Consider the following 11,682-nt stretch of genomic DNA (forward strand, 5'->3'; position numbering starts at 1 on the left):
TGTGACCACGCGTGGCACTGGCGTATCCCACAGTAGATGGTGTGAATGTGTGTCACCGGAGGCATACCGGGAGACGGCGAAACAAACGGTGGTGTCCAGGCATGTGCCAGTGGAAGGGGGGAACAAGTGACCTTTCGGTCTATGCCAAGGGAAATCAAAGAACACCTGGGACTCCGTGGGTGGGGGGCCTGTGCTGACCCAAGCCAGGTTTTCCAATGCCTATCAGAGGAGCAAAGAATCTTCTGCAGAATTCGCCCAGCCCCCAACCCTCCTCCTCCCTGGTAGCCCTGACACAACTTCCCCTGCACCCAGCCCCAGCCCCAGCCCCAGCCCCAGCCCCAGACACAGACCCAGCCCCAGCCCAGTCCCTCTGGTTCCCTGACATTCGTTTCGGCCACAAGATCAAGGGAGTCAGTCCACCCAGGAGCAGAGGAGAGGATGTCCCTCAAGAATGAGACAGGAAGTGCAGAGGAAATGCGACACCACCTGTCCTAGAAGACAAGGCCAGTCACGGTCGCCTAGCGCTCATTCTTGGCAATCCACCCACCCATGAGGGGAAACATGGAGAACAAGGAAGCTTCCCGGTCTGAGACACGTATGGAAGCCAAGAAATCCAGGGTCATGAGACCTGCCCAATGAAGCAGAAAGACGTTTGGAGAGAGATACCATCATGACACGGATCTGCAGGAAGTGTGTCCCTGACGGACTGGGAAGTCATCTTTGTTGAAGACATTTGGCCAGAGCGAGAGGCATCCAGGCCCCTGAGAAACAGGTGAGGCAGAGCAAGAGGGAGGATAGAGCAGAGGCCAGAGCCCCGGCAGGATACAGCGCCGTGCCACCACCACGGGCAGAAGGGGAGGGCTTCCAAAAGGGTGGCTTGTCCAGAGAGGCCAGCATTCCAGGGACAGGGATTGTTGCCATCTCCCATTCCCGGCTTCTTCTTCTACACGGTATCGTGGTGTGGCTTCATTCCTCAGAGAAGAGCCGTGAAAAGATACAACCATCTTCTCTGATGTGGTTCTGCTCCCCTACTGCAGGACAAAGAGCTCCTGTGGGGCTCTTTTCCTTGGTTGCTGTGTGGTCATCTTGATCTTAGAAAAGAGGCAGCTCATGATGGGCATGAGATTTCAATTGCTCCGGGACCGATGCAACTCCTCACGTGGGCCAGGCCTTCACACACCCAAAGCGGATCCGCGGCGGCGAAAACGATTGACAACCGGCCTCATGACCCAGGCAGAGACGCAGAAAGAGGCTCAGCAAAGACAGGCCGACATGCCAGAAATCGCTTTGTGGTGCACAGGGCACATTCGTCCAAAGACACACACGCACAAGGGCACACACACACTAACCGACAGAGAGAGGGAAAGAAAGACACAGAGACTGAGAGACAGAGAGAGAAGAGAGAATGGGACACACACACACACACACACACACACACACACACAGAGTCATCCAGCAAAGGCATTGAAACACACCCCTCCAGGCAACCCCTGAGGCTGCGGGGTTCTGCTCTCGACGAGAACGACCCTCGGGTGAGAGAACAGCCCAGGGGCACGCAGGCCGACCTGTCCTCGAGATGACGGCGGCACGACTTTTGGGGAGACTCACCCCAACAGCGTCCGGGCAGGCCTGAGGCTGTGATGCCGTGCTGCTTCCCCCGGACTCCGCCTGGGGTTTCCACATCCTGGTCGGCCCTTTGCGACTCCTGGTATCCGGAGACGTTCCCGTGGACCCCGTAGAGATGTCAGGCCGGAGCCTCAGAGCCCCGCCACCCAAGCACTGCCGCGGAGGGCTCCTGCTTTGCCGAGCCTCAGGGACCGGTTTCTAAGACAACCGTGGGAAGCACTGTGACGGCAGGAGCCGCTCGCGCCTCGCGCATGCGCATTGGCTGGATCGAATCGCGCTCCGCTCCTGCCAGTCAGGCTGCGTCCCCTTTAAATAATGAACCCTCTGCAGGGCTGCAGCGAGGCTCCCGCTGCAGCCGCGGCGGCGTGTGGATACGGGGTCCAGCTTGGGACGCCGTGGGAGAGGGGGCCGCCGGTTCCCTGTCCCAGGGCCAAACCCCCAGCAGTCCCGCCCTCAGGATCCCCTTGAGCCGACTTCCACCGAGGGAAGGGGAGCTTCAGGACGCCTGCTGTGTTCTGGGGACTCCCGTTCATATCCGATTTTGTCCCCCTCCCAGTGAGATAGGATGGGCTCATCACATCTGGTGAGGCAGGCAGGGCCCCGCTGCAGCACAGAATGATCCCATAGGTCTCAAGGCGCAGCGTCAGCTGAAACTTCACTGATCCATCAGCCCTCTGCCTGCCTCCCTCCTTCGAAAGAGCAATGGCCTGCCCCGCTTCTATAAGCCCTGGGGCTCCGGAAAGCCGACCGCGCTTTACAGGACACGTGCGGGCAGGAACAGGGGCGAATCCGAGGTGGAGACCATGTGACCACGCGTGGCACTGGCGTATCCCACAGCACATGGTGTGAATGTGTGTCACCGGGGGCATATCGGGAGACGGCGAAACAAACGGTGGTGTCCAGGTATGTGCCAGTGGAAGGGGGGAACAAGTGACCATTCGGTCAGTGCCAAGGGAAATCAAAAAACACCTGGGATTCGGTGGGTGGGGGCCCTGTGCCTGACCCAAGACAGGTTTTCAAATGCCTATCAGAGGAGCAAAGAAGTTTCTGCAGAATTCGCCCCACCCGCAACCCTCCTCCTCCCTGGTAGCCCTGACACAACTTCCCCTGCACCCAGCCCCAGCCCCAGCCCCAGCCCCAGCCCCAGCCCCAGCCCCAGCCCCAGCCCCAGCCCAGTCCCTCTGGTTCCCTGACATTCGTTTCGGCCACAAGATCAAGGGAGTCAGTCCGAACAGGAGCAGAGGAGAGGATGTCCCTCACCAATGAGACAGAAAGTGCAGAGGAAATGCGACACCACCTATCCTAGAAGACAACGCCAGTCACGGTCGCCTAGCGCTCATTCTAGGCAATCCACCCACCCATGAGGAGAAACCTGGAGAACAAGGAAGCTTCCCTGTCTGAGACACGTATGGAAGCCAAGGAATCGAGGGTCATGAGACCTGCCCAATGAAGCAGAAAGACGCTTGTAGAGAGATACAATCATGACACGGATCTGCAGGAAGTGTGTCCCTGACGCACTGGGAAGTCATCTTTGCACAAGGGCACACACACACTAACCGACAGAGAGAGGGAAAGAAAGACACAGAGACTGAGAGACAGAGAGAGAAGAGAGAATGGGAGACACACACACACACACACACACACACACACACACACACACAGAGTCATACAGCAGAGGCATTGAAACACACCCCTCCAGGCAACCTCTGAGGCTGCGGGGTTCTGCTGTCGACGAGAACGACCCTCGGGTGAGAGAACAGCCCAGGGGCACGCAGGCCGACCTGTCCTCGAGATGACGGCGGCACGACTTTTGGGGAGACTCACCCCAACAGCGTCCGGGCAGGCCTGAGGCTGGAATGCCGTGCTGCTTCCCCCGGACTCCGCCTGGGGTTTCCTCATCCTGGTCGGCCCTTTGCGAATCCTGCCAACCGGAGACGTTCCCGTCGACCCCGTAGAGATGTCAGGCCGGAGCCTCAGAGCCCCGCCACCCAAGCACTGCCGCGGAGGGCTCCTGCTTTGCCGAGCCTCAGGGACCGGTTTCTAAGACAACCGTGGGAAGCACTGTGACGGCAGAAGCCGCTCGCGCCTCGCGCATGCGCATTGGCTGGACCGACTAGCGCTCCGCTCCTGGCAGTCAGGCTGCGTCCCCTTTAAATAATGCCCCCTCTGCGCGGCTGCAGCGAGGCTCCCGCTGCAGCCGTGGCGGCGTGTGGATACGGGGTCCAGCTTGGGACGCCGTGGCAGAGGGGGCCGCCGGTTCACTGTCCCAGGGACAAACCCCCCAGCAGTCCGCCCTCAGGATCCCCTTGAGCCGACTTCCACCGAGGGAAGGGGAGCTTCAGGACGCCTGCTGTGTTCTGGGGACTCCCGTTCAGATCCGATTTTGGCCCCCTCCCAGTGAGATAGGATGGGCTCACCACATCTGGTGAGGCAGGCAGGGCCTCGCTGCAGCACAGAATGATCCCATAGGTCTCAAGGCGCAGCGTCAACTGAACCTTCACTGATCCAACAGCCCTCTGCCTCCCTCCTCCTTCGAAAGAGCAGGGGCCTGCCCCGCTTCTAAAAGCCCTGGGGCTCCGGAAAGCCGACCGCGCTTTACAGGACACGTGCGGGCAGGAACAGGGGCGAATCCGAGGTGGAGACCATGAGACCACGCGTGGCACTGGCGTATCCCACAGCACATGGTGTGAATGTGTGTCACCGGAGGCATATCGGGAGACGGCGAAACAAACGGTGGTGTCCAGGTATGGGCCAGTGGAAGGCGGGAACAAGTGACCCTTCGGTCAATGCCAAGGGAAATCAAAGAACACCTGGGATTCGGTGGGTGGGGGTCCTGTGCCTGACCCAAGCCAGGTTTTCAAATGCCTATCAGAGGAGCAAAGAAGTTTCTGCAGAATTCGCCCCACACCCAACCCTCCTCCTCCCTGGTAGCCCTGACGCAACTTCCCCTGCACCCAGCCCCAGCCCCAGCCCCAGCCCCAGCCCCAGCCCCAGCCCCAGCCCAGTCCCTCTGGTTCCCTGACATTCGTTTCGGCCACAAGATCAAGGGAGTCAGTCCACCCAGGAGCAGAGGACAGGAGGTCCCTCAAGAATGAGACAGGAAGTGCAGAGGAAATGCGACACCACCTGTCCTAGAAGACAAGGCCAGTCACGCTCGCCTAGCGCTCATTCTAGGCAATCCACCCACCCATGAGGAGAAACCTGGAGAACAAGGAAGCTTCCCGGTCTGAGACACGTATGGAAGCCAAGAAATCCAGGGTCATGAGACCTGCCCAATGAAGCAGAAAGACGTTTGGAGAGAGATACAATCATGACACGGATCTGCAGGAAGTGTGTCCCTGACGCACTGGGAAGTCATCTTTGTTGAAGACATTTGGCCAGAGCGAGAGGCATCCAGGCCCCTGAGAAACACGTGAGGCAGAGCAAGAGGAAGGATAGAGCAGAGGCCAGAGCCCCGGCAGGATACAGCGCCGTGCCACCGCCAGGGGCATAAGGGGAGGGGTTCCAAAAGGGTGGCTTGTCCAGAGAGGCCAGCATTCCAGGGACAGGGATTGTTGCCATCTCCCATTCCCGGCTTCTTCTTCTACACGGTATCGTGGTGTGGCTTCATTCCTCAGAGAAGAGCCGTGAAAAGATACAACCATCTTCTCTGATGTGGTTCTGCTCCCCTACTGCAGGACAAAGAGCTCCTGTGGGGCTCTTTTCCTTGGTTGCTGTGTGGTCATCTTGATCTTAGAAAAGAGGCAGCTCATGATGGGCATGAGATTTCAATTGCTCCGGGACCGATGCATCTCCTCACGTGGGCCAGGCCTTCACACACCCAAAGCGGATCCGCGGCGGCGAAAACGATTGACAACCGGCCTCATGACCCAGGCAGAGACGCAGAAAGAGGCTCAGCAAAGACAGGCCGACATGCCAGAAATCGCTTTGTGGTGCACAGGGCACATTCGCCCAAAGACACACACGCACAAGGGCACACACACACTAACCGACAGAGAGAGGGAAAGAAAGACACAGAGACTGAGAGACAGAGAGAGAAGAGAGAATGGGACATACACACACACACACACACACACACACACACACACACACACACACACACAGAGTCATCCAGCAAAGGCATTGAAACACACCCCTCCAGGCAACCCCTGAGGCTGCGGGGTTCTGCTCTCGACGAGAACGACCCTCGGGTGAGAGAACAGCCCAGGGGCACGCAGGCCGACCTGTCCTCGAGATGACGGCGGCACGACTTTTGGGGAGACTCACCCCAACAGCGTCCGGGCAGGCCTGAGGCTGTGATGCCGTGCTGCTTCCCCCGGACTCCGCCTGGGGTTTCCACATCCTGGTCGGCCCTTTGCGACTCCTGGTATCCGGAGACGTTCCCGTGGACCCCGTAGAGATGTCAGGCCGGAGCCTCAGAGCCCCGCCACCCAAGCACTGCCGCGGAGGGCTCCTGCTTTGCCCAGCCTCAGGGACCGGTTTCTAAGACAACCGTGGGAAGCACTGTGACGGCAGGAGCCGCTCGCGCCTCGCGCATGCGCATTGGCTGGATCGAATCGCGCTCCGCTCCTGCCAGTCAGGCTGCGTCCCCTTTAAATAATGAACCCTCTGCAGGGCTGCAGCGAGGCTCCCGCTGCAGCCGCGGCGGCGTGTGGATACGGGGTCCAGCTTGGGACGCCGTGGGAGAGGGGGCCGCCGGTTCCCTGTCCCAGGGCCAAACCCCCAGCAGTCCCGCCCTCAGGATGCCCTTGAGCCGACTTCCACCGAGGGAAGGGGAGCTTCAGGACGCCTGCTGTGTTCTGGGGACTCCCGTTCAGATCCGATTTTGTCCCCCTCCCAGTGAGATAGGATGGGCTCATCACATCTGGTGAGGCAGGCAGGGCCCCGCTGCAGCACAGAATGATCCCATAGGTCTCAAGGCGCAGCGTCAGCTGAAACTTCACTGATCCATCAGCCCTCTGCCTGCCTCCCTCCTTCGAAAGAGCAATGGCCTGCCCCGCTTCTATAAGCCCTGGGGCTCCGGAAAGCCGACCGCGCTTTACAGGACACGTGCGGGCAGGAACAGGGGCGAATCCGAGGTGGAGACCATGTGACCACGCGTGGCACTGGCGTATCCCACAGCACATGGTGTGAATGTGTGTCACCGGGGGCATATCGGGAGACGGCGAAACAAACGGTGGTGTCCAGGTATGTGCCAGTGGAAGGGGGGAACCAGTGACCATTCGGTCAGTGCCAAGGGAAATCAAAAAACACCTGGGATTCGGTGGGTGGGGGCCCTGTGCCTGACCCAAGACAGGTTTTCAAATGCCTATCAGAGGAGCAAAGAAGTTTCTGCAGAATTCGCCCCACCCGCAACCCTCCTCCTCCCTGGTAGCCCTGACACAACTTCCCTTGCACCCAGCCCCAGCCCCAGCCCCAGCCCCAGCCCCAGCCCCAGCCCCAGCCCCAGCCCCAGCCCAGTCCCTCTGGTTCCCTGACATTCGTTTCGGCCACAAGATCAAGGGAGTCAGTCCGAACAGGAGCAGAGGAGAGGATGTCCCTCACCAATGAGACAGAAAGTGCAGAGGAAATGCGACACCACCTATCCTAGAAGACAACGCCAGTCACGGTCGCCTAGCGCTCATTCTAGGCAATCCACCCACCCATGAGGAGAAACCTGGAGAACAAGGAAGCTTCCCTGTCTGAGACACGTATGGAAGCCAAGGAATCGAGGGTCATGAGACCTGCCCAATGAAGCAGAAAGACGCTTGTAGAGAGATACAATCATGACACGGATCTGCAGGAAGTGTGTCCCTGACGCACTGGGAAGTCATCTTTGCACAAGGGCACACACACACTAACCGACAGAGAGAGGGAAAGAAAGACACAGAGACTGAGAGACAGAGAGAGAAGAGAGAATGAGAGACACACACACACACACACACACACACACACACACACACAGAGTCATACAGCAGAGGCATTGAAACACACCCCTCCAGGCAACCTCTGAGGCTGCGGGGTTCTGCTGTCGACGAGAACGACCCTCGGGTGAGAGAACAGCCCAGGGGCACGCAGGCCGACCTGTCCTCGAGATGACGGCGGCACGACTTTTGGGGAGACTCACCCCAACAGCGTCCGGGCAGGCCTGAGGCTGGAATGCCGTGCTGCTTCCCCCGGACTCCGCCTGGGGTTTCCTCATCCTGGTCGGCCCTTTGCGAATCCTGCCAACCGGAGACGTTCCCGTCGACCCCGTAGAGATGTCAGGCCGGAGCCTCAGAGCCCCGCCACCCAAGCACTGCCGCGGAGGGCTCCTGCTTTGCGGAGCCTCAGGGACCGGTTTCTAAGACAACCGTGGGAAGCACTGTGACGGCAGAAGCCGCTCGCGCCTCGCGCATGCGCATTGGCTGGACCGACTAGCGCTCCGCTCCTGGCAGTCAGGCTGCGTCCCCTTTAAATAATGCCCCCTCTGCGCGGCTGCAGCGAGGCTCCCGCTGCAGCCGTGGCGGCGTGTGGATACGGGGTCCAGCTTGGGACGCCGTGGCAGAGGGGGCCGCCGGTTCACTGTCCCAGGGACAAACCCCCCAGCAGTCCGCCCTCAGGATCCCCTTGAGCCGACTTCCACCGAGGGAAGGGGAGCTTCAGGACGCCTGCTGTGTTCTGGGGACTCCCGTTCAGATCCGATTTTGGCCCCCTCCCAATGAGATAGGATGGGCTCACCACATCTGGTGAGGCAGGCAGGGCCTCGCTGCAGCACAGAATGATCCCATAGGTCTCAAGGCGCAGCGTCAACTGAACCTTCACTGATCCAACAGCCCTCTGCCTCCCTCCTCCTTCGAAAGAGCAGGGGCCTGCCCCGCTTCTAAAAGCCCTGGGGCTCCGGAAAGCCGACCGCGCTTTACAGGACACGTGCGGGCAGGAACAGGGGCGAATCCGAGGTGGAGACCATGAGACCACGCGTGGCACTGGCGTATCCCACAGCACATGGTGTGAATGTGTGTCACCGGAGGCATATCGGGAGACGGCGAAACAAACGGTGGTGTCCAGGTATGGGCCAGTGGAAGGCGGGAACAAGTGACCCTTCGGTCAATGCCAAGGGAAATCAAAGAACACCTGGGATTCGGTGGGTGGGGGTCCTGTGCCTGACCCAAGCCAGGTTTTCAAATGCCTATCAGAGGAGCAAAGAAGTTTCTGCAGAATTCGCCCCACACCCAACCCTCCTCCTCCCTGGTAGCCCTGACGCAACTTCCCCTGCACCCAGCCCCAGCCCCAGCCCCAGCCCCAGCCCCAGCCCCAGGCCCAGCCCAGTCCCTCTGGTTCCCTGACATTCGTTTCGGCCACAAGATCAAGGGAGTCAGTCCACCCAGGAGCAGAGGACAGGAGGTCCCTCAAGAATGAGACAGGAAGTGCAGAGGAAATGCGACACCACCTGTCCTAGAAGACAAGGCCAGTCACGCTCGCCTAGCGCTCATTCTAGGCAATCCACCCACCCATGAGGAGAAACCTGGAGAACAAGGAAGCTTCCCGGTCTGAGACACGTATGGAAGCCAAGAAATCCAGGGTCATGAGACCTGCCCAATGAAGCAGAAAGACGTTTGGAGAGAGATACAATCATGACACGGATCTGCAGGAAGTGTGTCCCTGACGCACTGGGAAGTCATCTTTGTTGAAGACATTTGGCCAGAGCGAGAGGCATCCAGGCCCCTGAGAAACACGTGAGGCAGAGCAAGAGGAAGGATAGAGCAGAGGCCAGAGCCCCGGCAGGATACAGCGCCGTGCCACCGCCAGGGGCATAAGGGGAGGGGTTCCAAAAGGGTGGCTTGTCCAGAGAGGCCAGCATTCCAGGGACAGGGATTGTTGCCATCTCCCATTCCCGGCTTCTTCTTCTACACGGTATCGTGGTGTGGCTTCATTCCTCAGAGAAGAGCCGTGAAAAGATACAACCATCTTCTCTGATGTGGTTCTGCTCCCCTACTGCAGGACAAAGAGCTCCTGTGGGGCTCTTTTCCTTGGTTGCTGTGTGGTCATCTTGATCTTAGAAAAGAGGCAGCTCATGATGGGCATGAGATTTCAATTGCTCCGGGACCGATGCATCTCCTCACGTGGGCCAGGCCTTCACACACCCAAAGCGGATCCGCGGCGGCGAAAACGATTGACAACCGGCCTCATGACCCAGGCAGAGACGCAGAAAGAGGCTCAGCAAAGACAGGCCGACATGCCAGAAATCGCTTTGTGGTGCACAGGGCACATTCGCCCAAAGACACACACGCACAAGGGCACACACACACTAACCGACAGAGAGAGGGAAAGAAAGACACAGAGACTGAGAGACAGAGAGAGAAGAGAGAATGGGACATACACACACACACACACACACACACACACACACACACACACAGAGTCATCCAGCAAAGGCATTGAAACACACCCCTCCAGGCAACCCCTGAGGCTGCGGGGTTCTGCTCTCGACGAGAACGACCCTCGGGTGAGAGAACAGCCCAGGGGCACGCAGGCCGACCTGTCCTCGAGATGACGGCGGCACGACTTTTGGGGAGACTCACCCCAACAGCGTCCGGGCAGGCCTGAGGCTGTGATGCCGTGCTGCTTCCCCCGGACTCCGCCTGGGGTTTCCACATCCTGGTCCGCCCTTTGCGACTCCTGGTATCCGGAGACGTTCCCGTGGACCCCGTAGAGATGTCGGGCCGGAGCCTCAGAGCCCCGCCACCCAAGCACTGCCGCGGAGGGCTCCTGCTTTGCCGAGCCTCAGGGACCGGTTTCTAAGACAACCGTGGGAAGCACTGTGACGGCAGGAGCCGCTCGCGCCTCGCGCATGCGCATTGGCTGGATCGAATCGCGCTCCGCTCCTGCCAGTCAGGCTGCGTCCCCTTTAAATAATGAACCCTCTGCAGGGCTGCAGCGAGGCTCCCGCTGCAGCCGCGGCGGCGTGTGGATACGGGGTCCAGCTTGGGACGCCGTGGGAGAGGGGGCCGCCGGTTCCCTGTCCCAGGGCCAAACCCCCAGCAGTCCCGCCCTCAGGATCCCCTTGAGCCGACTTCCACGGAGGGAAGGGGAGCTTCAGGACGCCTGCTGTGTTCTGGGGACTCCCGTTCAGATCCGATTTTGTCCCCCTCCCAGTGAGATAGGATGGGCTCATCACATCTGGTGAGGCAGGCAGGGCCCCGCTGCAGCACAGAATGATCCCATAGGTCTCAAGGCGCAGCGTCAGCTGAAACTTCACTGATCCATCAGCCCTCTGCCTGCCTCCCTCCTTCGAAAGAGCAATGGCCTGCCCCGCTTCTATAAGCCCTGGGGCTCCGGAAAGCCGACCGCGCTTTACAGGACACGTGCGGGCAGGAACAGGGGCGAATCCGAGGTGGAGACCATGTGACCACGCGTGGCACTGGCGTATCCCACAGCACATGGTGTGAATGTGTGTCACCGGAGGCATATCGGGAGACGGCGAAACAAACGGTGGTGTCCAGGTATGGGCCAGTGGAAGGCGGGAACAAGTGACCCTTCGGTCAATGCCAAGGGAAATCAAAGAACACCTGGGATTCGGTGGGTGGGGGTCCTGTGCCTGACCCAAGCCAGGTTTTCAAATGCCTATCAGAGGAGCAAAGAAGTTTCTGCAGAATTCGCCCCACACCCAACCCTCCTCCTCCCTGGTAGCCCTGACGCAACTTCCCCTGCACCCAGCCCCAGCCCCAGCCCCAGCCCCAGCCCCAGCCCCAGCCCCAGCCCAGTCCCTCTGGTTCCCTGACATTCGTTTCGGCCACAAGATCAAGGGAGTCAGTCCACCCAGGAGCAGAGGACAGGAGGTCCCTCAAGAATGAGACAGGAAGTGCAGAGGAAATGCGACACCACCTGTCCTAGAAGACAAGGCCAGTCACGCTCGCCTAGCGCTCATTCTAGGCAATCCACCCACCCATGAGGAGAAACCTGGAGAACAAGGAAGCTTCCCGGTCTGAGACACGTATGGAAGCCAAGAAATCCAGGGTCATGAGACCTGCCCAATGAAGCAGAAAGACGTTTGGAGAGAGATACAATCATGACACGGATCTGCAGGAAGTGTGTCCC

At 59.6% G+C, this 11,682-nt stretch overlaps 1 protein-coding gene across 5 annotated transcripts in view; it reads right to left on the reverse strand.

Annotated features, from left to right (window-relative positions):
• Positions 1-11,306, reverse strand: part of LOC129051056 (protein FAM182A-like) — a 34,441-nt gene extending 23,135 nt beyond the window's left edge. The window contains exon 1 of one of the 5 annotated variants that reach the window (XR_010138161.1): positions 10,167-11,306. Coding sequence is in view for 4 of the 5 variants with exons in the window: in XM_063718497.1 (XP_063574567.1) it covers positions 3,451-3,525 (75 nt within the window). In the remaining variant the exon portion in view is untranslated. Of the gene's footprint in view, positions 1-1,608; positions 1,821-3,450; positions 4,579-10,166 lie in introns of those variants that run through there. The other 4 variants (XM_063718497.1, XM_054535585.2, XM_063718500.1 and 1 more) reach the window with 4 other exon arrangements.
• Between the last annotated feature and the right edge of the window lie 376 nt (positions 11,307-11,682).

Source organism: Pongo abelii, chromosome 19, assembly GCF_028885655.2.
Source record: "Pongo abelii isolate AG06213 chromosome 19, NHGRI_mPonAbe1-v2.0_pri, whole genome shotgun sequence".
Taxonomy (NCBI): Eukaryota; Metazoa; Chordata; class Mammalia; order Primates; family Hominidae; genus Pongo; species Pongo abelii.